Below are 27,413 nucleotides of genomic sequence, written 5' to 3' on the forward strand. Positions count from 1 at the left end.
TCAAATTCTCTACATTCATCAGCTCAAGTGGTAGGCAGCTCTGACCAATTGCAGCCCACCAGTGATCCACCTTCAGTGGCACAGTACAAGAACTGTTGTGCTGCTTAATTATAACCCCATCCTTCCTCACCTACTACTCCATTTCAGTCAATTCCACAGGAATGATTACATATTGACTTGCTCCCAAAAGTGACTAAACCTCAAGATCATTTTCAACAGCACTAGTGATTCAGGTTGCATCAAACCCATTTCGCAGTCACCACAAGATCTCAAAATGGCAGAAAATAGCTGATACCTGTCTGTTACACTGGTCAAGGACACAAAAATGAAGTGGCTTTTACCCAGGTTTGAAATATGTGTTTAATAATTTACGCATGCAAATTATGAAATCACCATCCATTTTCAGGTCCCCATTGCAAAAGTAGTTTTCCCTTAGACAGCCATGTGAGCTGCCCCAGAGAAATCCAGAAAGAAATGAGAAATATCATCTGCCATTTCATTCATCACTCCTAACCATCCTGGCATCCACAGACCTGGACCTATCCTCAACTGCAGGTATCAACCTTCTAACCACTGATTGTAATCCCCCATCCATCTGATCCAGCAACTCCCTCCACACCCTCCTGTCCCTCCCACCAATCCGATGTTTCACAAAATCTCCAGTTATTACCTAAGGAAACGCAATCCCATTCCCTTGACACAGTCACTTACCTGAGCGTTGTTGCTTTGAATTGATACAACTACCATTATGGTCTTCCGCAGCAGTATCACCTTGACCGTAATCAGGCCTGTGGCCAAATACGAGGGGCTGTTCAGACCACACCATTTGTTTTAAACTGGGAGACCAAGAGTGGTGCTCCCGAATTCGGTCTCTAATATATCTATTTCCCAATTGGAAAAACAGAAGGGACAATATCACTTTTGCTGTATTTAAAATGTGTTTATCAGCAAGAATAAAAAAACAGCTCTACAGGTTAAACAAAGAACCCAACAAGGAAGTTTAACAGCTTCTTTGCATATTAAATAACCACAAAAAAACTCTTAAAATCATACAGAATAAATAGTCAAAAATAATTTACACATTTGGTACAAAGATTAGGGAAGGGCAGTTTATGAATTGTTTTGTTTAAAAGTTTTCACATCTCAAAAGGGGACGAAAACCTTTACAACTGATATGGCTTTTTTTTATTGAAACAATGCTATGAACAATCTTTTTCTGTTTCTGTACAACATTTACATCATAAAAGCCATTCAGAACCTGCTCCAAAGCCAAAGAAAAACTTTCTACTGTAGTGCATCAATCACAACTTCATAGTCCCTCCCCATCAGCAGCTTTGTTAAAACCATTACAGAATCAGAATCAGTGTTTTTGCCGTATTACTAATGTATTTATTTTATGATATGTTTAAACAGTGGATGCTACTGACATAGTTTAATCATCTATAAGTGCAGAGGACTGCTGTAGGTTGGGTTGGATTTAAAGCCCAATAATGCTAGGACGGTGAATTTTCATATCTTGAACATGACAGGCTGCCAATATTAAATCACCTTTCATTGCCATATCTGGCAATTCAAGTCAGTTTCCTTGAATCAGGTCTTAGCATCCAATGTTTAAAAGTAAATATCCCAACAAAATTTACAAATATGTTAACGATAAAGGACCATTTTTAATTTGTTTTTTTTTGAAAAAGCTCTGATGGGGAATTCTCTCTCCAATACGTAACACTCACCCAACACTTTCAAAATGATCTGAAACAAAAAAGATGTCAAGATTCAAAGCTTCAGTCACAATGCAGAATCTTCCAGGGGCATAGGTTTAGGATTGGTCAATCACACTGGATGGCAGGGTGATAGCTACACCTAGCTGTAAATGCTCAACAACTGAATGGCCTATGTCTGTTCTTAAGAATACAAAGTAATACTGCTAGGTGTACACTGCAAATAATTCAACTGTAATTGGGTGCATTTTTGAACTATTGAGCAACAGCATCAATTATTCACTCAACACAGCCCAGAACAAAATGGAAATTTAATAGTATTTTCAGAACAGAAAGATTGCTACAATATTGTGATGAGTTGCCAATGTGATTTTGGTTGTAAGAAATGCTTTTGCCTCCTGATATTAGGTAAATTAAATGCCCAAAGAACATTAGTAACACAGGCAAACATCCAATCTCTCTGATGGGGCCAGTTATGGGACTATGGAATCATTGAAGGGAGAATTAGGAAAACCGCTAATTTGTTAAAACTACGTGAATCATACTAATTTAAATTCATATGTGAAAAATACATCTTTCAGTGAAAGTTTAAAACTAAAACTGCTGAACAAATTAAAACTCCACGTAAAATGAAAACATTGTTTGTGCAAAAGAAAATGTTTTGCTGCAAACTAATTCCATTGAAAACATACTAACCAGATTTCACATGATCCCACAAATACAAACTAATCAAAACTGAGGGAACTGTAAGCCAAAAACACTAACTAATTGGCTCAAAAATAAAAAGGCCATCTGGCATTTTGAGGTCCCCAATTTTGGTGGATAAATGTTCACTAAAAGTTCTAACGCTCTTAACAATCTTATTAGGAATGAGATAACCCTCTCAGCAAAGGGTGTTAATCTGCCTACCGTAATATTGTGACTTGTGTTTTGCACAATTACTGCAAGGGTTAAGTCAAGCTTGACTCAAGAGAGTTCGAGTTCTGCATAAAGCTGTATATGCCCATGACCAACACAGTTAAACAAACCTATGAACAAAGAACAATATTTTCAGAGTTGACAGAATTATGTAATGGAATGAATGCTATAACAATGTATTCCTTTCTCTGAACAAAAAACAAATTGATGCTCTTCAAAAAGACAGTCACCATGCTGATAGATTTCAGCTATAATTCACTCATACCAAATTAAAAATTACTCTGATTTATATGACCATGCTGGTGCCTAACTGAATTTTAATTACATGGTCTTTTGACAGCTGAACTTGGTCTTGGTCTGCATGTCAAGTTTGGTTTCAATTTTGAACAACCTATTCATACCTTCAAAGAGCAGCCATTTACCAGTCAGTGGCAGGATTATGTAAAGGCACCATGTGGTTGTGCAACACTAGGGTTTAATAGCAACAAAGATATATTCACTTATTTCAAATTGCCAGGATGACTTGGTAGGTGGCAAGTCACGATGGAGATTGTAGAGGAAGTAGGTTATCATTAACAACTGACATTTGCAATGAGCACACAAAATCATCGATGACTACTAAAATGTGAAGATATCAAAGTGAACAACTTTTAGGGGACTCCGACTATGCATTGTATAAGGGTTTCTCAATCAGAGCATTGATTTGACCAAGAAAACAAGAAGATTTCTCCCCTTATTAAAGCACAGTGAAAAGACATGTAGCTTTACTTGCTTAATCTTGGAAGGAAGCCACCATTTAATCAAAGGGAATCCATGAAAAATGGAGATTATAAAATCTGTAGCTCTACACAGTAGCAGAAAGATGATGAAAGGTTACACTTGGAAAACCGCTAATGTAACAATAAATGTAAAACCAACAAGTACTGAAGCTTTGAATTCTGACTAACATTTCACTTTGCATTCAAACGTTCCTAATGTGAGGTTCAAGCCAGGAGGAACGAGTAGAGTCTGAGTTTGGACTTGTTTGGATAATTAATTTTTGTTCTACCCCCATAACATTTTCAGCAAGTTCTTCATTTTTAACTGATACAGAGAATAGACTTAAGAATTGTACAAACCAAGTATACATTATAACACACCCAGTTCCCTACTACCAGGCCCTGTTCAGGGGACAGAAAACTTTAATCACAGCCACAACCATCCAGGCCATTAATTGAGTCAACCATACATGGTAAAAAAAAGAGATGGAATATCGATAACAAAAGGGGAAAGAACTTTCATGTACTGACTAGTCATTTATGAAACTGCTTCTGCAATTGTATCAGAAAGATAAAGAAAAAAACAAAGAAAACTACCAAAAGGTCACTGCTTCCTAGTGGGAAAAGTGCACTGAGTACGCACTATTGTCTTCTGTTCACTCCAGCTAAAAATACAAGAGTAGATACCTTCTTTATTACCCAACCAATGTATAAATTATAACTTCTCCAATACAGAATCATCCTAAATCAACAACATATGGTTATTTGAAATCAAAGCAGTGGAAATTTGAAGAAACTGAATTGATGGGATAAAATGTTGTAAGATGCCAAGATTTTGTTTATTTGCATATTTATTTTGCTCTGAACTAGATTAGAAAATACAAAACTGTGGGTGCAAGACGCAGATTGACTACAGGTTCTCAGAAGAAATTTATCACTTTAAAAAAATAATTCAAGAGTATTACAAATTGTGAGCTGCCAGTATCATAAGCAACAAACACATCTGCATATTTGGATATACCTTTGCCTAAATTTTGTAAGTCACTATTTCTGACATGTAGCACATTTTGAATAAACCTGCAACGCAACTAATGCACTGTAACATACACTGGTGGTCCTAATAAAATGGTCCACTGTTGAACAATTCAGCTTAATTACTTTCCTTGTTCCTGGGGCACCTATAGATGCAATAGCTTGGTCCTCAGCCAGCGAGCAACAATTGGATGCTGTTGGAACGTACAACTTACTTAAGGACTGTGTTATATATTGATCTAATTGGTCAACCATAGTTTGGATCAGGAAATGAAATGAAAGTCACCTTGCATGACACATTAACACTAACAATGTTATCATCTAGGCCACATATCACTAGGGGCTAGTAGTAGCGTACAATCTGTAGAATTTGAGGTGTCTTTGAAAAAAAGCATAAAATTCTTCTGAAAAAAAAACTTAAACTGTGAATTGTGAGGCTCAGCCAGCAGACCAGAGTTACACTAATTGCACACTTACACTTAGGTCACTGACCGCAATTCTGTTTGGATACAGAGCTGCACCTCTCAAAGTTCTTACAGAGCCAACAAGAGCTTTCATAATAATAATAATAAAAAGTCAACAGTGCAACTGCAAAGTTTAACTGTAGCTCAATGGATCCCAAGGGCATGGCAATCCCATACATTAACTTTAAAGGGAAAATACGCAACTGCCGTTTAGGATGAAAATCTTTATATTTACATGTAATTATATATCTATACACTATTAAAAGAGAAAAGTGACGAATGCTGCCTCATGTGGGCTGAGAATTCACCTTCAGTCATATGAACACCCATGGCAGAGGCTAGCAACCCTCAGAGGAAGTCAGCAACAAGGTTGAGTGAGAGGGTCAGCCAACAACGATAGTGGTGGGTGAAGCATGATAAAAAAAAGTAATATTTAAAATCAAAAGCACAGAAACAAATTGGGACGGGGCATACAGAAACTTGATTTGGGATGGATCAGCCATATTAAACAGCCTCAGCATCAAGCTTCAGTTTTGTTTCTGACAGACAATAAGGAAAGAGGACAAGGTATTAAGGTCCAGTAATGGGCTTAGACAGGCCAAACTACTTGCTTCCCATGTTGTAAAATGTAAATTATCTCAGCATTTAGAGAGAATATCAAAATGGCATCTGAACTATAGTCTAGTGTATAATGGATGGCACATTTGAGCTGATACAGCAGCTCAAAGCAAACAGAAAAGAAGGGGCTCACAGGTGGGGAAAAAGGAGATCCACCAGTGCCATAACAATAGAGCTGTAAATGAGAACCATGAAAACGGCCAGTGTAAACAAGAAATCTGGTGTGTGGGAACAATGTTGGGAATAGGGGGCTTGCGTCAGGATAATCAAAATTCCAATGCATGTACAAGCCCATTACATATAGACTAGCACCTACCAAACCACATTGGCAGACTAAGCAATGGATCTGATTCTTAAAGTGGCCGTCAGGGACTTGATTGTGACTGTCAAGTTCTCCAGTACATTCTGTACACTCTCTGAACATGCCTACCAATAGCACCATGCAGCTCAAATGGAATTCTCAAAAGTACTCATCTGTACATTAGGCAGACATTTAATGGCATAAATGCAATGAGTACAAACTACCTTTAACTTTTTAATAATCTCCCTTTACCATAATCAGTCTCAATGACAGAATAATCATTATAGGCATGTCAGCCATGTATTTGAACATTCATTCAGGCAGAATACACAGTAACTTTTCCTTTTTTGTTGACACCCCCACTATGATTACTACTGTTTTTCTTTTAATGGAAAGCATTAACGGGTGTGTTATACATTTGCAGAAGGTTTGTATAACTCTCTCAGAATATTCTCAGTCAATCCAGAAATAATCTGGTACAAACCATAAGAACATCATCAGATCTACAATGAAACCTTTAGTTCTCAGAAACGGTTTTGTTTGCGTGCCTAATCCAAGCACGTGCTCTAACTGCATTTCAGTTTCAGACGTTGAAAGAGAATTTCACTCTAGTGTTCAGTCCCATCGCAGGATCCTTTTGGGCTCTTCTGTTTATTAGCTTCACGCAAAGTCATTGACTGCCAGCTTAATGTCATCATAAACCTAATACTGATTCATGGGAAGTACTGTCAAACTTATTGCACATTTTTCAAAACTCAGTGTCATTTACAAATGGATCCTCCAGTAGTCAATGCCCGCTTTGGGCAGCTTAATTGGCAAGGTGCTCAGAAACTGGGGGGTTGTGGGGGCGGCATTAGATGCACCCTTTTGTTCGGTTCATGACCTTACTGTGAGAGATCACCAATTGGAGGGCCGCTGTCAAAAAGCATCTCTTTCCTTGAAGTCTCAGCCCCTGAGAGCTCTTGGGCGAGGTCATTAAAGCGGGCAATGTAATCCACACTGCTTTCATTCATCATACACACCAGCTGAGAGTCGACCTTGACAATAAAAACATTGAATGAGTGCATGATTCACCACACAGCACAGATGCTCAGAATGAATTTTTTTTCCTATCTTTTCTCAGCTAATGCCTGAGATTTGCTTTTATCTTTGAATTACTTGATACAATGGCATAGAGGAACTTACCCCTTGCTCGGTTTTTAGTTTATCTCTTCTGTTATTTAATGGAGACAGAGACAAGAGCATTCGGGAGAAGTGAAATAAATGTGTTTCCCTCAAATGAAAAAAGTGTGGCTGATAGGGCAGCTAGGAAATAAAAATACTTGAAGGTGATTTCAGTTCAGCAAGTCAACAGCACGGTTGCATTTCCAGAACTACTTTTTTGCCACAAGGATCCAAAACAACCTAAACCTTCCTCTGAATTAGTCTTGAATGAAAACTCTGACATGTCTGAAATGTTGCAACACTTTTTTTTGGATGTATATTATAAAATTGACTTGGATATTGAAATGGAGTAAGATTTCAATATTTGCCAACCATACCGGAAGAAGGTAGCTTACATAAGGTGGAGGAAGCTAGGGTCAAGTTCAGCTAGAGAGGATTATATGCAGGCAAGGAAGGAGCTCAAAAATGGTCTGAGGAGAGCCAGGAGGGGGCACGAGAAAGGCTTGGCAGAAGGAATCCGGGAAAACACAAAGGCATTTTACACTTACGTGAGGAATAAGAGAATGGTCAAAGAAAGAGTAGGGCCGATCAGGGATAGCATAGGGAACTTGTGTGTGGAGCCTGAGGAGGTAGGGGAAGCCCTAAATGAGTTTTTTGCTTCTGTCTTTACGAAAGAAACCAACTTTGTAGTGAATGAAACCTTTGAAGAGCAGGTGTGCATGCTGGAATGGATAGAGATAGACGAAGCTGATGTGCTGAAAATTTTGTCAAACATTAAGATTGACAAGTCGCCAGGCCCGGATCAGATTTGTCCTCGGCTGCTTTGGGAAGCGAGAAATGCAATTGCTTCGCCACTTGCGAAGATCTTTGCATCCTCGCTCTCCACTGGAGTCGTACCTGAGGACTGGAGAGAGGCAAATGTAATTCCTCTCTTCAAGAAAGGAAATAGGGAAATCCCCGGCAATTATAGACCGGTAAGTCTCACGTCTGTCGTCTGCAAGGTGTTAGAAAGGATTCTGAGGGATAAGATTTATGACCATGTGGAAGAGCATGGCTTGATCAAATACAGTCAACACGGCTTTGTGAGGGGTAGGTCATGCCTTACAAACCTTAGAGTTTTTTGAGGATGTGACTAGAAAGGTTGATGAGGGTCGAGCTGTGGATGTGGTGTATATGGACTTCAGTAAGGCATTTGATAAGGTTCCCCATGGTAGGCTCATTCAGAAGGTCAGGAGGAATAGGATACAGGGGAACTTAGCTGCTTGGATACAGAATTGGCTGGCCAACAGAAGACAGCGAGTGGTAGTAGAAGGAAAATATTCTGCCTGGAAGTCAGTGGTGAGTGGAGTTCCACAGGGCTCTGTCCTTGGGCCTCTACTGTTTGTAATTTTTATTAATGACTTGGACGAGGGAATTGAAGGATGGGTCAGCAAGTTTGCAGACGACACAAAGGTCGGAGGTGTCGTTGACAGTGTAGAGGGCTGTTGTAGGCTGCAGCGGGACATTGACAGGATGCAGAGATGGGCTGAGAGGTGGCAGATGGAGTTCAACCTGGATAAATGCGAGGTGATGCATTTTGGAAGGTCGAATTTGAAAGCTGAGTACAGGATTAAGGATAGGATTCTTGGCAGCGTGGAGGAACAGAGGGATCTTGGTGTGCAGATACACAGATCCCTTAAAATGGCCACCCAAGTGGACAGGGTTGTTAAGAAAGCATATAGTGTTTTGGCTTTCATTAACAGGGGGATTGAGTTTAAGAGTCGTGAGATCTTGTTGCAGCTCTATAAAACTTTGGTTAGACCGCACTTGGAATACTGCGTCCAGTTCTGGGCGCCCTATTATAGGAAAGATGTGGATGCTTTGGAGAGGGTTCAGAGGAGGTTTACCAGGATGCTGCCTGGACTGGAGGGCTTATCTTATGAAGAGAGGTTGACTGAGCTCGGTCTCTTTTCATTGGAGAAAAGGAGGAGGAGAGGGGACCTAATTGAGGTATACAAGATAATGAGAGGCATAGATAGAGTTGATAGCCAGAGACTATTTCCCAAGGCAGAAATGGCTAGCACGAGGGGTCATAGTTTTAAGCTGGTTGGTGGAAAGTATAGAGGGGATGTCAGAGGCAGGTTCTTTACGCAGAGAGTTGTGAGAGCATGGAATGCGTTGCCAGCAGCAGTTGTGGAAGCAAGGTCATTGGGGTCATTTAAGAGACTGCTGGACATGTATATGGTCACAGAAATTTGAGGGTGCTTACATGAGGATCAATGGTCGGCACAACATTGTGGGCTGAAGGGCCTGTTCTGTGCTGTACTGTTCTATGTTCTATGTTCTATACCAAACTTGCAGGTCTGGCAAACAGTGTGGACACCAATGGACTGCAACAAGACATAGATAAGTTCAGGAGGAAGGATAGGCAGAGCCAATATAGACTTAAATGACACAGCACTACAAGTGAACAGAGACAGACTGACCTTGGAAACTATGTGGAATCATGGGCTTCAAAAGTAGACATGTTGAACACAACAGCAGGGAAGTTATACTGAACCTTATAAAGCTCTAAGAGTATTGTATCCAGCTTTGCTCATCATAATTTAGGAAAGATAGGATGTTCTTAGACAGCGTGCAGAGGAAATTTACCAGAATGGTTCCAGGAATGAGAGATTTCAGCTACAGTGATAATATGAAGAAACTAGGGTTATTATCCTTTGTGTAGAGGAGATTGTAGGGAGATTTTATAGAGGTGGTACAAGGTTATGACAGGATAAATTAAGTTGGACAAAGGTAAGTTTTCATTAGCTGATGGAATGAGTGCAAGGGGACACTGGTATTTTTTTAGGAGGGGAAAAAATATGTTTTTGGGCAGCAAGGGGCAATGAGATGGGATTCACTGCTGAAGAGGGCAGTGCAAGTGAAGACAATGAATATTTCAAAAGGAAACTGGATAGGCACTCAAGGGAATTGAACCTGCAGGATTATAGGATTAAAGGTGGAGAATGACATTGATTGCGTTGCTCTACAGAACAGCAGTAAAGGAACACAAGACTTAAAAGCAGCATTAGGTCATGTGTCTGCTCTGTCGTACAAAAGATCACAGATAATACAGTTGTGGTCTCAAAACCACTTGCTGTCAGACCGTTCCAAAATCTTTGGCTCCTTTGTCTATCAAAACTCTAACTGGGCTTGGACTGTATGGTCTTATTCTACATCATCACGACTCCATGGGTCAAGGCTGTTTTGAAATTAAAACTGTATTGTACTCTTGCACAATACTTATGGAGAATACATTTTGTCAACACTGAAGCAAGAACAATAATACTAATCTTTCCCTTGCTAGTTATTAGATAGCAGATTTACATTTTTAGAACATGTACTGCTGACATAAAACATTTTGTTGAAGCTGTTCATATTGCATTTATTGTTTGCATTCTTGCAAAATGTCCTGACGAATGCAACAGGAAAAGCTTCAACAAAATCTTCTGGAACAATTGCTTTTAACAGTGGCTATGAAGTCAAAAAGGTATCAAAGCACTGAACTATTTATGGACGAGAGCAATACTACTCTTCAGCAGGAGATTCATTTTTATATAAAAGTAGCAAAGTTGCTTGCCACTTGATCATAGGCAATTCTATGAAAATTCTATGAAATATTGCAGCCAGGAAAACACTAACGGTCACTCTACAATTGACAACAAATGTCCTAGATCAATACCGATTAGGGACTCACCCACTAAAATATATAATTCATCAAAACTGCTGATCACAAAGCACATTTACCTTCCCGTACAGTGCCCGTACTGAAATATGTATGAATATTTAAGATCAAATCAGTGTCAATGAAATTTGGTTAAACGGATGGATTCTGCCAACTGCAGAATCAACAGTAACAATTTTTACCAATACACTCTTCCAGCAACCAGGATAGTTTTACAAAAGGCTCTACGTCTCAAAATCTATGGCTAACTCAACGTTTTAATCTTCCATTTATTTTCCAGGATTACATAATTTGGAAAGTTCTTAGTCAAATTAAGTCACAGGTAGTTTTGCTATAACGCATGTTTCATTAACGCTAATTGGCTGTAACGTAATTAATGAATAGTGGGTGCTGTTTGGATAACACAAGCTTTCTACTGTACAGGTTTAGGGATTTTCTATAGCACAAGGTCATAAAAAATTGCAACTACCGCATTACAGGAAAACTACCCTTACACATTTGGCCAATACAGCCAAGAACCCATGGCTTCTTAGAATTGAGCTTTAAATGTGTATAGTTACATACACAATATGCTTTTTGAGAAGGTACTTTGAATTTTCTTTATGACGTAATGTTTGGGTTAATTTTCAATAGAATCCATGTTCTTACCTCAGAGACATCTACAAGTGAGCGGGACACAAAAGAATCCCTAGAGTTCCCATCTAAGAGGCTTGTTCCAAGCAGAGAGCTGCTGTTGCTATTGCAGTTGCCAGTTGTTAGCATCTTCCGTCCCTTTTCAGGTGATATTAAACTTGCTGCAAACAAACAATCCAAAACATATCAAATCAATCCACTGCATTTCTCGAAAGGGTACAGAATGCCTATGAAATAGTACATATCCTTTCAAAGATCAGGATTAAACCTCTTCGGCATTTTCAGCACACTCTTGGCTCAGGAGGGACCAATCCTTTCTGAGTCACAAGGTTCAAAGTTATAGGTCTACTGCAGGACTACACCACCACGTGGAGCAGTTTTAAAAGGAGTAATGAATTGTGAATGTTCCTATCTTTGGCTGGGAGGACGATAAAATAGAAGCATCTATTTTAAAGATCCTTTTTAGTACTAACTTCTTTAAATTATATCACACTAGTTAAGCATTTAAAATAAGCTCACTCTCAGAAACCACACCTTGACTTTACTTCTACAAGCGTCACAATCACTCCAACTAGTTTTTTGGCTATAGGCTCAAGGGAACGTGATGAGACACTTAAAACATAAATGTGTAATTTGTTTAGCAGTTATTTAAAAAGTTAACAAACAATTCATTAATGCACAAAACATCCCCCATCTTAGTCTGATTATGGCCCCACATTTTCAGTGAGCTTGGTATTACATCTGGTTTTGTTTCTCAGTGGTTTGTACACAGGGTATAATTCAACGTGTATGTTGATGGAGTTCCAGTCGGAATACCAGGCCTCCAGGAATTCCCTGGCATGTCTCGGCTTGGCTCGTGCGATCAATGCGTTGTCCTAGTCGAATTCGTGTCTTTCATTGTCTGTGTGTGGTGAAGTGAGAATCGGTCATGTGTCTTGTTGGCGTTCGTGTATCCTTCTAGTCAATTTTCTTCCACTACGAGACATGCACAGACACCAAACTAGCCAACAAGAGACATGACCAACTCTCACCTTCCCTGGCGCAGAGATTTTGTTCAGTCATGGGGTCTTCTTCGGTGGCTTCTGGGTACTCCAGCAGCCCACTACTGAGGTCGCATCTTGGCTTGGAGGCAGCTTCCGGGTCTTCCAATGCCCCAACATGGATGTCTAGTCCGAGCATGCACGTCTTGGCCTGGTCCTATATGGTGATTTCGGCCCAGTTTCCCAGAGTACTACAAGCCCAGGTAATGATACTTGAACTGTGATGAACTTTTACTTTTCTTGTTATTTATGACCTCTGACATTAGTTTAGGAGCTGTGGAATGGCAACTTATAAAACTTCTCACTATTTTGTTTTGTAAAAATACATGTGACAACCTTAAAGTGATTCTAGAACAGTCTCCTGGGCTTGAGGTGAACCCTGGCATGGACTGGAATCAAGGCATCAGCATAGACTGTGTAGAAAGGACTGCTGTACTGAACTATTTTTTTCTCTATGTTCTAATTTATTCCCACAAACTGTAATGCTGGACTTCTTATTTCTTTATTTTACCTTTTTTTCCCCTAACAACACGTACTGAAGAAGCTGTACCTAGATAGCTGGTACCTAAGATGGCATTGTAAGTGGCAACTTGTCAACTTTTCACTGCACTCTTTTGAGTGCATGTGACACATCAGGAGCAGCTGATGCAATAGACCACATTGATGGATGTGCAGGTGAACCTCTGTCTGATGTCCCAATGTCGCCTCCTCTACATCAGTGAGACCAAGTGGAGGCTCGGACACTGCTTTGTAGAACACCTGCGCTCTGTTTGTGACAAACACCACCAGCTTCCAGTCATGAACCATTTCAATTCCTGGGTGACTTGTCCGTCCTGGGCAACCTCTAATGTCACAATGACGCCACCTGGAAACTGGAGGAGCAAGCACCTCATACTGCACCTTAGGTGTCTACAGCCCAGTGGTCTAAATGTGGATTTTACCGGTTTTGAAATCTCCTTATACTGCCGGCCTCATCCCATGATCAACCCGCCCTCTCATCCCCACCTCCCTGACCTGACACAACCTGTCCATCTTCTCTCCGACCTCACTGATCAATCCCCACCATTCCGTACCTGCACCTACCTTGATTTATTTTTGAGCTCCCTTCTCCACCCATTTCTGAAGAAGGGCCTTGACAAGAAACATCAATTTTCCTGCTCCTCTGATGCTGCCTGGCCTGCTGTGTTCGTTCAGCTCCACAGTGTATTCCCATAACTCTTGGTGGGATTAATTTATTACATTTCCCCCATTCTCCAAATAAATGTTAGTTTAGACACATTTCACTTTGATTTGCCTAACTAACCATTCTTCAGTTGTTGGTGTGGAATTCATGGTAGAATGCTGCCCCAACCACAGAACATGCTACTTTCTGACCAGCCACTAATTAGATTATTACTTTATTTTACACTTTATTCCATCACTGCACAGTAGGACTGGAAGACACACACACACACACACACACCCGCCATAAGAGTCATACAGTACAGAAACAGACGCTTCGGGCTAACCAGCCCATGTCAAACATAGTAACAAACTTAACCAATTCCACCTGGCTGATGCTGGCCCATATCGCTCCAAACCATTCCTATTCATATATTTATCCAAATGTCTTGTAAAAGTTGTAATTATATCCACCTTCCTCAGGAAGTTCATTCCATACGTGAATCACCCTTTGGGTTTAAAAAAAAATTGCCCCTCATGGCTTTTAAAAATCTTTCTCCTCTCACCTTAAATATATACCCCCTTGTCTTGAAATCCCCCATCCTAGGCAAAAGACAACTACCATTAACTCTATCTATATCCCCCATTATCTTACGAGCTTTTGTAAGGTTGCCACTTAATCTCCTACACTCCAGCGACCAAAGTCCCAGCCTATCCAGCCTTTCTTTATAACTCAAACTTTCCACGCCTGTCAGAAAGGCGTAAACAACAAAGTGAGACACAAAGCTTGATCTGTCCTGTATTTATGGAATCCAGAGAAACAGCAATGTATAAACAGCAAAAAAAATTACATCAAGATCACTGTGAAATTAAAGAGTGCTCTAAATCGACATAGTGAAGTATTAACTAATATTTACTGTCTGTATTAATGAGAATAAGTTGAAGAGAAACAGAGAAACAAGTCTTTGCCTCATGATGAATCTTGACGTTTGAAATGAGACCAAGATTTTGCAAGCTTTTTCAATTGTTTACATTTCTCAAGACTGTACAGTGAAACATACTTTCTAGAGGACAATCAATTAGAAGTTACGTACATAATAGACTACCCAATGAAGAGTCACCAGAATCGTTTGGAAACCACTGTGGATCATGCGTTGGTGAGGGAATCCAGTTTCGTTGAGGACTGGCTGAGGGAGATGGGAGACTTTTTGAGCTGTCACTACCATTCAGCTTTGTTGGAGAGAGAGAAGCACCATCACCTTTTAAAACAAAATGCAAGATTTAGGTCAGAAATGGATACATTATATAAATTACATTCTATCAGTGACAAAATTCCAAAATATTTCATTAGCTATAAATAAATGTTGGGACATCCTTCAGTGACATATAAATGCAAGGATTTTCTTTAAGAGTTAGTCATACACACAATTGATTTTCCATTGTGGAGCTACAAAACAGTTGCACAAATCAATATTTATGTGGAAGAAAAAATATGAATAAAAATAAGAGTCCCAGCAAAGTGTCATAAGTGGTAAATAACTCTCCATTTATTATTTAAATCTTAATTTTGAAGGCATGTCTCAGTTCAACATTATTGCTCAGTTTTCTAAATAGTTGAGCTTCCTGCTTTTGTTCTGCCAGTGATATTCTTACAATAGTACTTCAGACACATTAAACAGGTCTCATTTTTCAAAGTAACCTGTAGCACGTGATATAGCTGATAAAGTGATACACAACCATCAACAATTATATATTTTAGACCATAAGACCCTAAAACATAGGAGTGGAAGTAAGGCCATTCGGCCCATCGAGTCCACTCCACCATTTAATCATGGCTGATGGGCATTTCAACTCCACTTACCCGCACTCTCCCTGTAGCCCTTAACCCTTTGCGAGATCAAGAATTTATCAATCTCTGCCTTAAAGACATTTAACGTCCCGGCCTCCACTGCGCTCCGTGGCAATGAATTCCACAGGCCCACCACTCTCTGGCTGAAGAAATGTCTCCTCATTTCCGTTCTAAATTGACCTCCGCTAATTCTAAGGCTGTGCCCACAGGTCCTAGTCTCCCCGCCTAATAGAAACAACTTCCCAGCGTCCACCCTTTCTAAGCCATAAGCCATTTTTCTACTTACCACCAACATACTGAGTAGAGTTAATAGCAAGCTCAATGATAGAATCGCTGATTTGGCTGTGGGGTCCACCTTGGGACAACGTGTCATCAGGCGGTCCTGGTAATGAAATATCCAGGAGTGCAGAGACATTTGGAGGAGAAGTGAACAATGTGTTGGAAGCTTCACTTGATGGAGAAGGCAGGCCATTCTGAAGTGTATGTTTTTCAAGCTCCCTCTGTGCAGAAAAGACAAAAAATTAGTGATTAGAGGCATTTAACATGGTCAAAAGATACAGAAAGCATTCCCTCAGTCAAGACAATCAAAATCACTCTCCAGGCAAAGACTCTGTATTAATACAGGGTTTTAAAAGAACATCTTTCATAAAAAGCAATGCTTTCAAGCAAAATTCTGATGGAATTCACAGGTGCTCATGATAGTTTCAAGTGCCATTTGATTTTTGTTCTATTTTTCAGTTCAGTATCTTGTGTAAATTGAATACAAACTAAAGAACAGTGGAACACCAGGTTCCTTCCACTTAATTACACAAGAAATTTGAGTTTGCTTATATCAGCTTGTAACACTGACGGTATCTTTCACAATCAGTCAATAAACTTGTATTTAATTGTTATTTGGAAGTTGACTTCTGGTGATGAACAGCTCATCGGCTGAAGAAATTGAGTTGCATTCATTCAAATAATAATGCAGCTTGGTGCCACTGACATCATTGCTTATTTAAAGAACGACCCTGTTTCCTTCCTGTGGGCATCCCATTCCTGATCAAAAAAAAAAAAAGAGGGTAACATCTAGACGCTAGTGGAAAGGCAGCAGCTTTCAGGGGGGTAAAGGAGTACCTTATCAATTCACACATTTACAACACAGGAGATGCCAATTCAGCCCGTTGTGTCTGTGCCTGGCAAGAGAGATCTGAAGACACTAATCTGAATTTCAGGTCTTGGTCTATAATGTACCACGCTGCATTTTTGAAATGAGAAGTATATGAAATAAGAGTACTTCCGCAATTGTATATGAGTCTTTATAGGTCATTAACAACTTTGCAAAGATACACTTAACATTGTAAACTGAAGCTGTAGACATAAACTAGTGACTCATATGTATCAGCTATCATCCTCAATTAGAAGGAAGTTTGCAATGAAGGTTCTGCCATTTTTCAGCATTTCTCCAACACAGAAGAACAGAATTAGTCTTCTGGGATTACGTGCTGAAAAGCTTCTTACCCGCATCAGGTAACCCTGTGGTTACTGATTAGATATACAATAGCATGAGCGTGTTTTGGCTGCTTGAATTGACAATGGTGAAAGAGACATCAACACCCAAAGCAATTAGTGAGTAAAATTACTCTGAAAAACTATAATCACTGCAGGTATGCTGTAGACACAGAACTCAGCTCAGATGAATACCAAAGCTTGCAGTATAATATTTAGAAGGAATGGCACACAGATAGTTTACAGAAGACTAACTGTTGACAGCAATGATAACTCACTGTTGTCACAGTTGCTGCTGTGTTGCTTCCATTTTGATGGACTGAGGATAACTCTTGGTTTGAGGTTACTATGGAAATCCCTTCTGTTGACAAAGGTGTCAAATCTTGTGATCCTTCTGCATCAAGTGTCTGGATTGGGCTGCCTGGAATTATGCCAGCTGATTTAGCTGCCATATCGATTGCACCTGATACAAAACAAACAGTTTTATTAATGTATCTGATTACATCACATTTGTTTTCTATACATACATAAATAAGCCTCTGCCACAATTTGAAAATCTACAAGTACACCTCTGTATAAAAGTTTAGAAATGGGCAGCAAGTTGCAAAAACCAAATCTGCACAGGTGAAACCTCTGAGAGGAAGCTTTCATAAAGTATTGTTAAAAGACAACTTGTTGATACATCATTAGAAAACTATAATTCAAATAAACAGGAAGAGAAAGGGATTTGCAATACAGAACTGATCAGTAAGTCCATAACAAGTAAAAAGGTTCCATGTTGAAGGTCAAATGCATAACCATGACGGTGTTACAACAAACAACTGGGCGCACACAGAGCTATAGCATAATGGCTAGCATGTAAAACTGAATTGCTCTTTGATTTCAATCTATATAGAGGGATAACATTAAACTTTTCTGCCATAAATAATCTGCTAGTTACGTTCACTAAATTATGAAAGTAATAACATGTAATTGAGCATGTTCATTGAACCACGGCAATCCTTAGCATTAATTTTAAAAAATTAGCAGCAAGCCCTTAGATCTTTTTAATTAAAAGATTGTCTGTGGCTCACAGTCTACAAATCGAGAGGAGTTAAAAGAAAAATAAAAGATTGAAAACATACAAAATTTAAAATACATTAGAGTTCTTTTGAAAATTAACTTTTGAACCAACTGTAACTTACTAGAGAGCTGGCTAGTAGATGCTGGAATGGCTTTTGGAACAATAGGACGAGCTAAAGATGCTTTGGAAAGTGACGGCTGAAGAGGACGGAAGGAACCCGTACCTAGAAAATACAAATGTATATAGTTCGCAACTGAGTATAGGATGGGTGGGGATGAAAATTTACAATAAAATTCATTGAGGATGAGAAAGCAAATAAAGTAATTGCTTGCTTAGCATTGTAGTTTTGTTCCTGAAAGGTGTGACTACAAATGAAACAACTTTAAAGCAATTAGATTTTCTCCTCACAACCAAGGTAAAATTTGTAGTTATGCTCCATAGGTGATAGGTCTTTACGCAGAGAGTTGTGGGAGCATGGAATGCGTTGCCAGCAGCAGTTGTGGAAGCAAGGTCATTGGGGTCATTTAAGAGACTGCTGGACATGTATATGGTCACAGAAATTTGAGGGTGCATACATGAGGATCAATGGTCGGCACAACATTGTGGGCTGAAGGGCCTGTTCTGTGCTGTACTGTTCTATGTTCTATGTTCTATTTCACAGCAGAAAACAAACAAACAAAAAATGTTATGCACTGCAAACTGAAATATTGTCCATTCCAAAATTCCTATATTTGTACTTCCAATATAACATTCACACTCTTCCAAATGCCTCCCACTCATTGCCTCTCTCGCTAGCCAACTCTCTCTTTCTGGTTGCTTATCTCTCTCTTGTTCTGAGGGAGGGTTTAGCAGAGGGATGGCAAAGAAATTGAGGAGTTGTAACAAAAAGATCTGGGAAGGAAGTGGTGGGAGGTATCATCAGAGAAGGAAGCAGTGAGCAGAAAGGTTGAGATGGGGTACAGTAGAAAACTAGGGAGGAGGGTCACACCAAAGTTACACCAATTGAGTTATTTAACATAGTGACCCCAGAAGCTAACAACCCAAAAGCTGAAATTGTGAGTCGAAGCGCACAATGTCATAAATGTGATGCCAATACAGACCAACATTGAATATGCAATTTAACACACGGACTGTTTACTGTCAGAGGTTAAAAGCTCAGTTAATGAGCAAATAAAATTTGGTATACAATTAAAAGTTTTCAGAGGCTGAAGGATGAGATGCCAGCCAGGACAGCATTGAAATAGTTGAAACATGCAGTGATCGAAGTTTGGATGAGGGTGTCCACAGTGAATGCACTGAGCAATAAAAAGTTACTCCATGGGCCAAACAGCCTCTTTCTATGCTGTACTATGATACGAGATGGAAGAAGACAGTCTTAGAAATATCACTCAAGATTAAAGAAGAAGTTTACAAATGGTCTGGATCAACTGTGGATGGGGATGCAATTGGTGGCAAAGGCACAAATTTACGACAGAGCCTCAGAACATTTAGCTTTCCTTTCTCAACATTTTAGTGGACAAACTCCAGCTAATCCATAACAGATATGGGACTTGCAGCAAAACACAGAAAACCGAGTGGTCAAGACACGTTGTTGACAGGTATAGCTACACGTACAGGAACCAGCTTGGCACTTGCTTTGTCCTTATTGTCCTTGCATCAGGAAGGATAACAGAGGTTGGTCAGGGCTCATGCTACTGACCATTACCAACAATTATTGCTGCAAGTATGCATGTGTGTGGTGTGTATATAGGTTGGGGGGTGGTTTTTGCAGTGGGTGGGTGGACACCAGAATTGGTTGGAATGACTACCAAGATCAGATAACCCATCAAATTGACCTTTTCAGGCTCAGCCAACTGAATTGGCACTTAGGTGAGGAAGTGGGGCTGCTGGCACCCATGGAATCACAGCCCTAAGCCCAAAGTGGCAAAAAATGCCATGTTATTCTGCTTATTTCGGCATTCATATTTTACTCATTGGAGTTATGATCAGGAAGTCCACGTGACTGGAGAGTTGGTGGTGTGGTAAACAGTAAGCAAGAAAACTTTAACCAATGGGACAGTGGCTCAGGAGTTAGCACTACTGCCTCATGGTGCTAGGCACTCGGGTTCAATCTCAGCCTTGGGAGGCTGTGCAATCTCCACACAGACGGTCACCCTGTGTCTGTGCAAGTTTCCTCCAGGTGCTCCGGTTTCCACCCACAGTCCCAAGATGTACAGGCTAGGTGGATTGACCATGCTGAATTGCCACATAGTGTCCAGGGACGTGCAGGTTAGATGGTGTAGTCATGGTAAGTGTGGGGTTACGGGGTTAGCAAGGAATGCTCTTTGGAGGATTGGTGAGACTCCATGGGCTTGTCAATCTGTCCATGCGAATGTTTACCAGTGGCCAGAATGTGCCATTGAGCTGTTTGCATGGATCCTCACTATTTTCCTGGTTGACACGGCCACCCATCAAACCTCCAAACTTATCTTAAAAAATGCAGCATCCTGAGACCATGAAAGTTAATCTTGTAGCTCTGGTTTTCTCACTACACATAGCACCTGACCTGCTACATAACCAACATTTTCTGTTATATTATTCTGTTATTCTGTGATCTGTTCAAGTGATTATACGTACCTGTGGCAGAATTGGACAAGATGGAAAAAGAACAAACGTGTTGAGAGGAATTTCCAGTTGGCCGTGGTAACAGAGTTCGCTGTAAAAAGAATAGAAAAAGAAGAATGCTTCACTCAGCAAGAAACAAAACAAAAACTTAAATTTGAATAGAATGGCATTTAATATTTATATTAAATCTATATTTTGTTCTTTCTTAAAAGAAAATATGCATAGAACAAGAACAATAAACAGTGTCAACTAGCTAAGGAATGTTAATTGATAAATATGTAGTAGACTAAAATTACTTTTAAACTTCTCCTTCCTTTGGGATTGGAATTCACATTTCTACAGCTCACATTTTCCCAAATAAAACATAAAAAACTGGGGCAAGAATAAACATAAATCCAACTGATGCAATTCTGAGTATGGAATATAGGAAGAGAAGTAAATCATTCAGCCTTCAAGTCTATCCTGCCACTCAATGAGATCGTGACTAATCTGTGGCCAACTCCATATATCTGCATCTGACTCATATCTCTTAATACCTTTGCTTAACAAAACTATCTCAGATTTAAAGTTAACCATTGATCTCGCATCAACTGCCATTTGTGGAAGAGAATTCCAAATGTCCACGACCCTGTGTGTGTAGGAATACTTCCTAACATCTCTCATGAATGGTCTGGTCCTAATTTTTCAGACTATGCCCCCTAATTTTAGAATTCCCAACCTCTGGAAACAAAGATCTACACTGCCTTTTCCTGTTTATATCTTGAAGAGTTCACACAGACAACCCCTCGATCTTCTAAAATCTACCTCCCAATCATGTCCTTTCCTTTCATCCAATTTTCCACTTTTTTTCAAACCTTACTTGCACTCCTTGTCCACAGATCCATTGTAACAAAAAAGCAGACAAACTGGTCTTTAATCTCCAGCCCACAGAGCTCATCAGACAACTGCAAACACAGGTTGTGGGATTCTTCCTTTTTCTAAGGAAGCACATAACTTTCATTCTGCAACTAATTGCTGTGACACTGAAAACAACAACTCAACAGAATGAGCTCTGAACTAAAATCCCACTTATTTTCAGTACCTATTTAAGATAGTTCTACATGCATATGCCGTTTCAGTAAACTAGGAGCATAGAAGATGGTCTTGCCTCATCTTCTACTTCAATTTCAGCAATTTTAATTAAAATCTTGCATGTAGTATATAATTTTAAAACCACTAGTACATCTGACAATAGTTATTTTCCGATACAAATAAAAGATCATAAGACATTAGAAGGTGGCCAATCGTTTTTTGAGTCTGCACTACCACTTAATGAGATCATGGCTGAGCTGATAATCCTCAACTCCACTTTCCTGCCTTAACCACATAACCTTCAATTCTCTTTCTGGTTAAAACTCTTTCTTAGCCTCAAATATACTTAATGGCCCACCCTCAACATCCTTCTTCAGTAAAGAATTCCAGATTCACTACCCTCAGAAACATTCTTCTCCAACTGTTTTAAATGAGCAACCCTTACTTTGAGATTATGCTTTCTGGTCCTAGATTCTCCCACGAAAAGAAACAACTTCTCCACATCTATGCTGGCTAGCTCCTTAAAAATCTTGTATGTTTCAATAAGCTATCTTCTCATTCTTCTAAACAGAGTAAAAACCCAACCTCTCCACACAAAAAAAAACCTCCCTCCATGTCCGGAATCAACCTAGTGCACGTTCTCTGGACCACCTCCAAAGCCAGTATATTTCTCCCTTTAGTTGAGGGGGCCAAAACTGTTCACAGTATTGACCAGTGCGTGGGATAGTTTTAGTAATATTCAAACACAGGGCAATGAGATGAGCTGCTAATTTGGTACTACTAGTACCAAAATAGGCCAGCACACTGGCAGACAGCCTTTCCTCTACACTCTGACTGATGATTATTCAAATAATTTATTTGACCTCAAAGCAAGAATGCTACTAGCTAAATCAAGATGACACAAAACATTTGATGTGATACAAGTACAGACTTGTAGGGCCAAGTCCCTATTTATAAACAGTTAGAAATATAAATCATTGTATTTATTGCCATAATATGCAAAATGGAAATAGAAACAATACACATTTGCACAGAATACATATATCAATTTAGACAACAACACTGAACAATATCCCAAATGATTACATTCATTATACACGTGTGCTGAAAAAGAATGCAAGAGTTCAGAAGTTTACTTCACAAACACATTTAAACAATATTTACCTGAACTACTAGCGGTTTGCGTGGGCGATTATTTCGTAGCTTCCTTTGCTTGGGAAGGTAAATGTCTGGCGGCCTCTGAAATAGTAACAAATGTGATCAGAGGACCCAGATTCCCAGGCCTACTGATGGGCACCACACTCACTAATAAACCATCTGATTAAGGTTTGCTAAATGCATTGAAAACTAGCTCAAGGCAATGCGGGCCATTGTTGGGGCTAGGTTTGTGAAAATTTAAGTTTATTCAACTCTTAAATCAGTTTTATGGTTAATTCTAGGAGCAACAGTTGACATAGGAATGAATTTTGGCCTCTTGTATTTTAGCAACTTTCAGAGATTGACATTATGACACAAAGAATAACATGCAATAATATAGTACCTTCTGTTCAAGATGAGTCAAAACATTTTACAAGCAATGAAATAGTTTGGAAATGTAGTTATGTAGGTAAAGTGTACTAAATTCCAGTCTGCATAGGAAAGGATCCCACAATGACAGCAACAAGATAAATGACCTGTTGGGTGAAAATATTTGTGCCCCTAAATAATTAACTACAATTTGTTTGTAATGTCAGCTTATTACCAAGCAAAATTAGGATAAATAGTCTATGAAGCAGGATTTATTTTCAGCATTGACCTCACCATTCATGCACAAGTTGTATCAAGAAATCATGCGTACCAACGCAAAACATTTTCAATCCACACATGTAGGAAACATTTCGTGAAATTATTTCAACTGTACAAAATTGAGGGCAGGTAATCTAATCAAAATTGTGTCTAAAGTTTTTGAGAAGGGTAACGATGGCAAATTCTTATCAACTACTCTGGATATTTCTTCACTCAGATCAAATCTTTCTTTTTAATTCCTTATCAAAAAAAACCTTTTCCAAGTCATGGTCCAAGAATAGCATGAAGAGTTTCATGTGTCAATTGGCAACTCTTCAGAGTGAAATTAGAGTGAACTGATTCGAAATAAAAGAGATAATGTGAACTAAAGTTAGTTTGATGTATGGCACTGCTTCAAAAAGAAAATCAAAACCTTGTTAATCTCAAATCATACTGTTTGCAATAATGGATATATTTATGCAAATAAGGAGACAAGTAGGCCAATCAACTGCTCAAATCAATGAGACCATGACTGATATGGTTACTCCACACTTGCCTTCACTCTTGATAACCTTTCATTCCCTTGTTCATTAAGAACCTGTCTACCTCTATCTTACAGGCATTCAAAAGACTTTGCTTCCAAAACCTCCAGTTAAGAGCGTTCAAAAAAAAACTTTGAGAAAATGTTTGCTCTTATTGGTGTTAGATGACTGGCCCCTTATGTTTCAACAATGACCCCTAATTCAAGACTTTACCACAAAAGGAAATATTCTTTCCACATCAAAGCCACTTAAGATCCTACGTGTTTCAATCACGTCACCTTTTTGGTCTTCTACACACCTGCCGAAACAAGCCTAGCCTATCCAACATCTCCTCTTAAGCCAACTCACTCATTATGGGTATTCTCTGAATTATGTGTAACGCATTTACATCCCTTCTTCGATAAGGTAACCAATACTGTACACAGTACTCCAGATATGGCCTGACAAATGCACTGTGTAACTAAAGCCTCCCTACTCTCATTTTCAGTTCCCCTTGCAGTACGAAATAGCATTCTACTAGCTTTCCTAATTACTTACTACTTACTAATCTATTTGATCAACATCAAGGTGGTATTTCACAAAACAGTATTCAGGTTACTGTTAAAAACTGTAGAAGCTTAAGTTAAGATTTTCTAGTGTAATATCCTTTGTTTTTGCATTTTGTTATACACAAAGGGACTGAAGTTGAGGTTAAAGTCGATGCTTCTCACTGTTCGGGAAAGGAACTATTTCACACTTGTAACACCAAATCAGCTGTCATGCTGCAGGAAAGAATAAATATGAACAAACAAAATTAAGCTCCCATCCTTAGCTCCAACATTAAGAAGAATACTTAACATTTATATTATGTGATTAAATTTACATTTAATGGTCACTGCAGTAAATATTTAACACTACAGATATAGCAGAATAATTAACAGTATCATTTGTTTGCACAAAGTTATTAATTGATTGTTTTAAATTATTAAGGTAATTACTTACTGGTGAGTTGGCCAAAAAATTAAAACTTAAATTGTCTATTATTGTGCTGCTCTTAGATGCCTGCATTACCAGAGCTCTGACAGTTCCAATCATTGACCATTGATAACAATACAATTAAATCAGAATCAGAGACAAGATAAAATAACTAACACAGTCCATCTTAACTTATTAACCGAGCAATTCTTCAGATTGCAGAATAATTAGAACTAGTAAATAGGGTGCTGTACAAGAATTCTATTATTGTTGTTCGTAGTTTCAATTATTTTTCTTTACCTTTTCATAGATGTGGGCATTGTTAACAAGGCCAACATTTGCTGACCACCCCTAATTGCCTTTAAAATGAGTGACAAGTCAGGCTATTTTTGAGAACAACAGTTAAGAGCCAACCACACTGCTGAGAGTCTGGAGTCACAGGGATGCCAGGCCAGACAAAGTGTTTATGAACCTGATGGGTTTTACAACCAATGACAGTTCTCATGATCACCACTTTGGAGTCGAGCTTTACATTCCAGGTTTAGTAACCAAATCTAAATTGAACTGCAGTCTTTAGAGCATTAGCGTGGGTCTCTGATAATTCAGAGACATTACTACAATGTCCCCACATTAGCAGCAATCTGTAGAATAACGTGCCTTCATTTTAGCTGTGTTTTTTTAAAGCTACTCTTGGCATATGAGAATCACCAGCAAAGCCAGCATTCTTCAACTAATCCACTACTGGATTGCCCTTGAGAAGTTAGTCATGCAGCACCTTCTTGAACCACTACACTGCACGGGTGTAGGTAAAGGGATAGTGCTGTTAGGGAGGGAATTCCAACATTTAGACTCTGTCAAACTAGCAAATTATTGCATGCCCATCTTTTAACACACATTGTTATTATCATCAACCATAGTAAAAGGGACACTTGCCCTTTTCTCCATTTACATTTACAGAAAGAAATTTCAACTCACGCTGAAAGAATCCAGTCGCTGCCTGAATGTCAAGTCAGACTCTTTGCTGGGTGAATATATCTTGTTATGCCTACTGTTAGGGGGCAGAATTGTAGGAACAGCAAAAACCCCACTGTCTGCATCACTGCTTGAACTTCCTGAGCTACCAGTTGAACATGGCACCACCAGCGTCTTCTGTACATTACGCATTCCTGAAAATAATAAAATGTTTCAATATTTCATATATAAATAAATTTTAGTTCTCATCTGACATCCAAATATACATTTTCTGCAAAGTGTTCAGTTAAGCTGCATGCTTTCAGCACTTGCTAAGCTGTTAGCCTGTTGATAGGAAAACATCAAATGCTGGAAATACTCAGCAGGTTGGGCAGTATCTGTGGAGAGAAGTGCAGTTAACATATCAAATCAGGATGAACATTTATCAGAACTGGTACTTTCAAATTATCTTGATCTGAAATCAAGAGGAGGAAGGTTGTGTAATTTTGCCAATTCAAAAGAACTCAATAATAAATATCTGCATTGGGGAAGCCATGGCATGCAGGTGGCTGGTGTTGGACTGGGGTGATCAAGGTGACGGAGAGGCTATGCTCCAAAAGCTTGTACTTTCAAATAAACCTGCTGGACGATAACCCGGTGTTGCGTGATTTCTGACCTTGCATCAGGGAACAAAGGCACAACTGCTGACCTGCCTTGGCTCCCAACACCCTCAATTTAAAATCCTCATAGTTATGTTTAAAACACTTCAGGACTCATCTCTGTATCTTCATCCAGCCCTATAACTTCTAGTTCTTCACCCAAACTTTGTGCATCTGACTCTGACATTTTATGTATTTCTTCCTTCACAACACACTGGCAGCCAATTCATGAACTACCTGGACTTTCCTGGTCTGCAATTGAAGCACTGCCCATCTCGTATACTCCCCTTGCCTTTTTTAACACACTGCTTAAAACCAAACTGTTTGACAAAGCTTTTGTCTGGTTTTCCTAATATCTTTCTTTCTGCAGATGCATCCTTTTTTGATTTTACTTTGGTATAACGGCTCTAAGTCAATAAAGGTGGCTGTGAAAGCCAGGAATTGAACAATTTTCATGGGATACAAAAAAAGCAAAAATCTTTAGACAAAGTTTACAATTTTATGGCTGTCAGAGAATGTTTAAAGTCAGTAGTTGGAGGTTGGATCATTTCTGTTAGGATCAGGAATTGTTGGGCAAAATAATTTGGTTAATCGCTATTTATAGCAATGTTGTTAACATTCCTAAAATTCTGACCAGCAACTGTGGCAAAACTATCAACATTATCAGAACAAAACAGTGCTTAAAATTTTACTCTAAATAACAATTAAGGAGCTAAATGTCTGTTTGTTTTCCCTTCCATGTTCCAGGGATGTGGAGGTCGATTGTAGCCTGCTGCCACTGAACTCAATTAGTCTCAAAGATGGGGGAATGGAACTGCAACCTACATGCAAGAATATTTCAGGAACTTATTGGGTAAAATCACAGAGACATCAAGACATTCTTTGCAAAAATTTAATTACTATCAAGTCTGTCAAATGGTAGGTAGATTTTTCTAAAATACCTTGACAGAAATGC

The 27,413-nt window shown here is 39.1% G+C and overlaps 1 protein-coding gene across 3 annotated transcripts in view; it reads right to left on the reverse strand.

The window, feature by feature from the left end:
• Positions 1–934: 934 nt before the first annotated feature.
• The window catches only part of cramp1 (cramped chromatin regulator homolog 1), a 61,193-nt gene continuing 34,714 nt past the window's right edge, over positions 935–27,413 (reverse strand). For all 3 annotated transcript variants that reach the window (XM_048552267.2, XM_048552269.2, XM_048552268.2), the window contains exons 12-20: positions 25,824–26,014; positions 22,753–22,827; positions 20,530–20,608; positions 18,035–18,136; positions 17,129–17,313; positions 15,649–15,862; positions 14,608–14,772; positions 11,328–11,473; positions 935–6,846 (exon numbers count right to left, since the gene is read on the reverse strand). In XM_048552267.2, coding sequence (XP_048408224.2) covers positions 6,694–6,846; positions 11,328–11,473; positions 14,608–14,772; positions 15,649–15,862; positions 17,129–17,313; positions 18,035–18,136; positions 20,530–20,608; positions 22,753–22,827; positions 25,824–26,014 — 1,310 coding nt within the window. In that variant the 3' untranslated portion in view covers positions 935–6,693. The remainder of the gene's footprint in view (positions 6,847–11,327; positions 11,474–14,607; positions 14,773–15,648; positions 15,863–17,128; positions 17,314–18,034; positions 18,137–20,529; positions 20,609–22,752; positions 22,828–25,823; positions 26,015–27,413) is intronic.

The sequence above is a fragment of the Stegostoma tigrinum genome, chromosome 23, assembly GCF_030684315.1.
Source record: "Stegostoma tigrinum isolate sSteTig4 chromosome 23, sSteTig4.hap1, whole genome shotgun sequence".
In the NCBI taxonomy this organism is placed as follows: domain Eukaryota; kingdom Metazoa; phylum Chordata; class Chondrichthyes; order Orectolobiformes; family Stegostomatidae; genus Stegostoma; species Stegostoma tigrinum.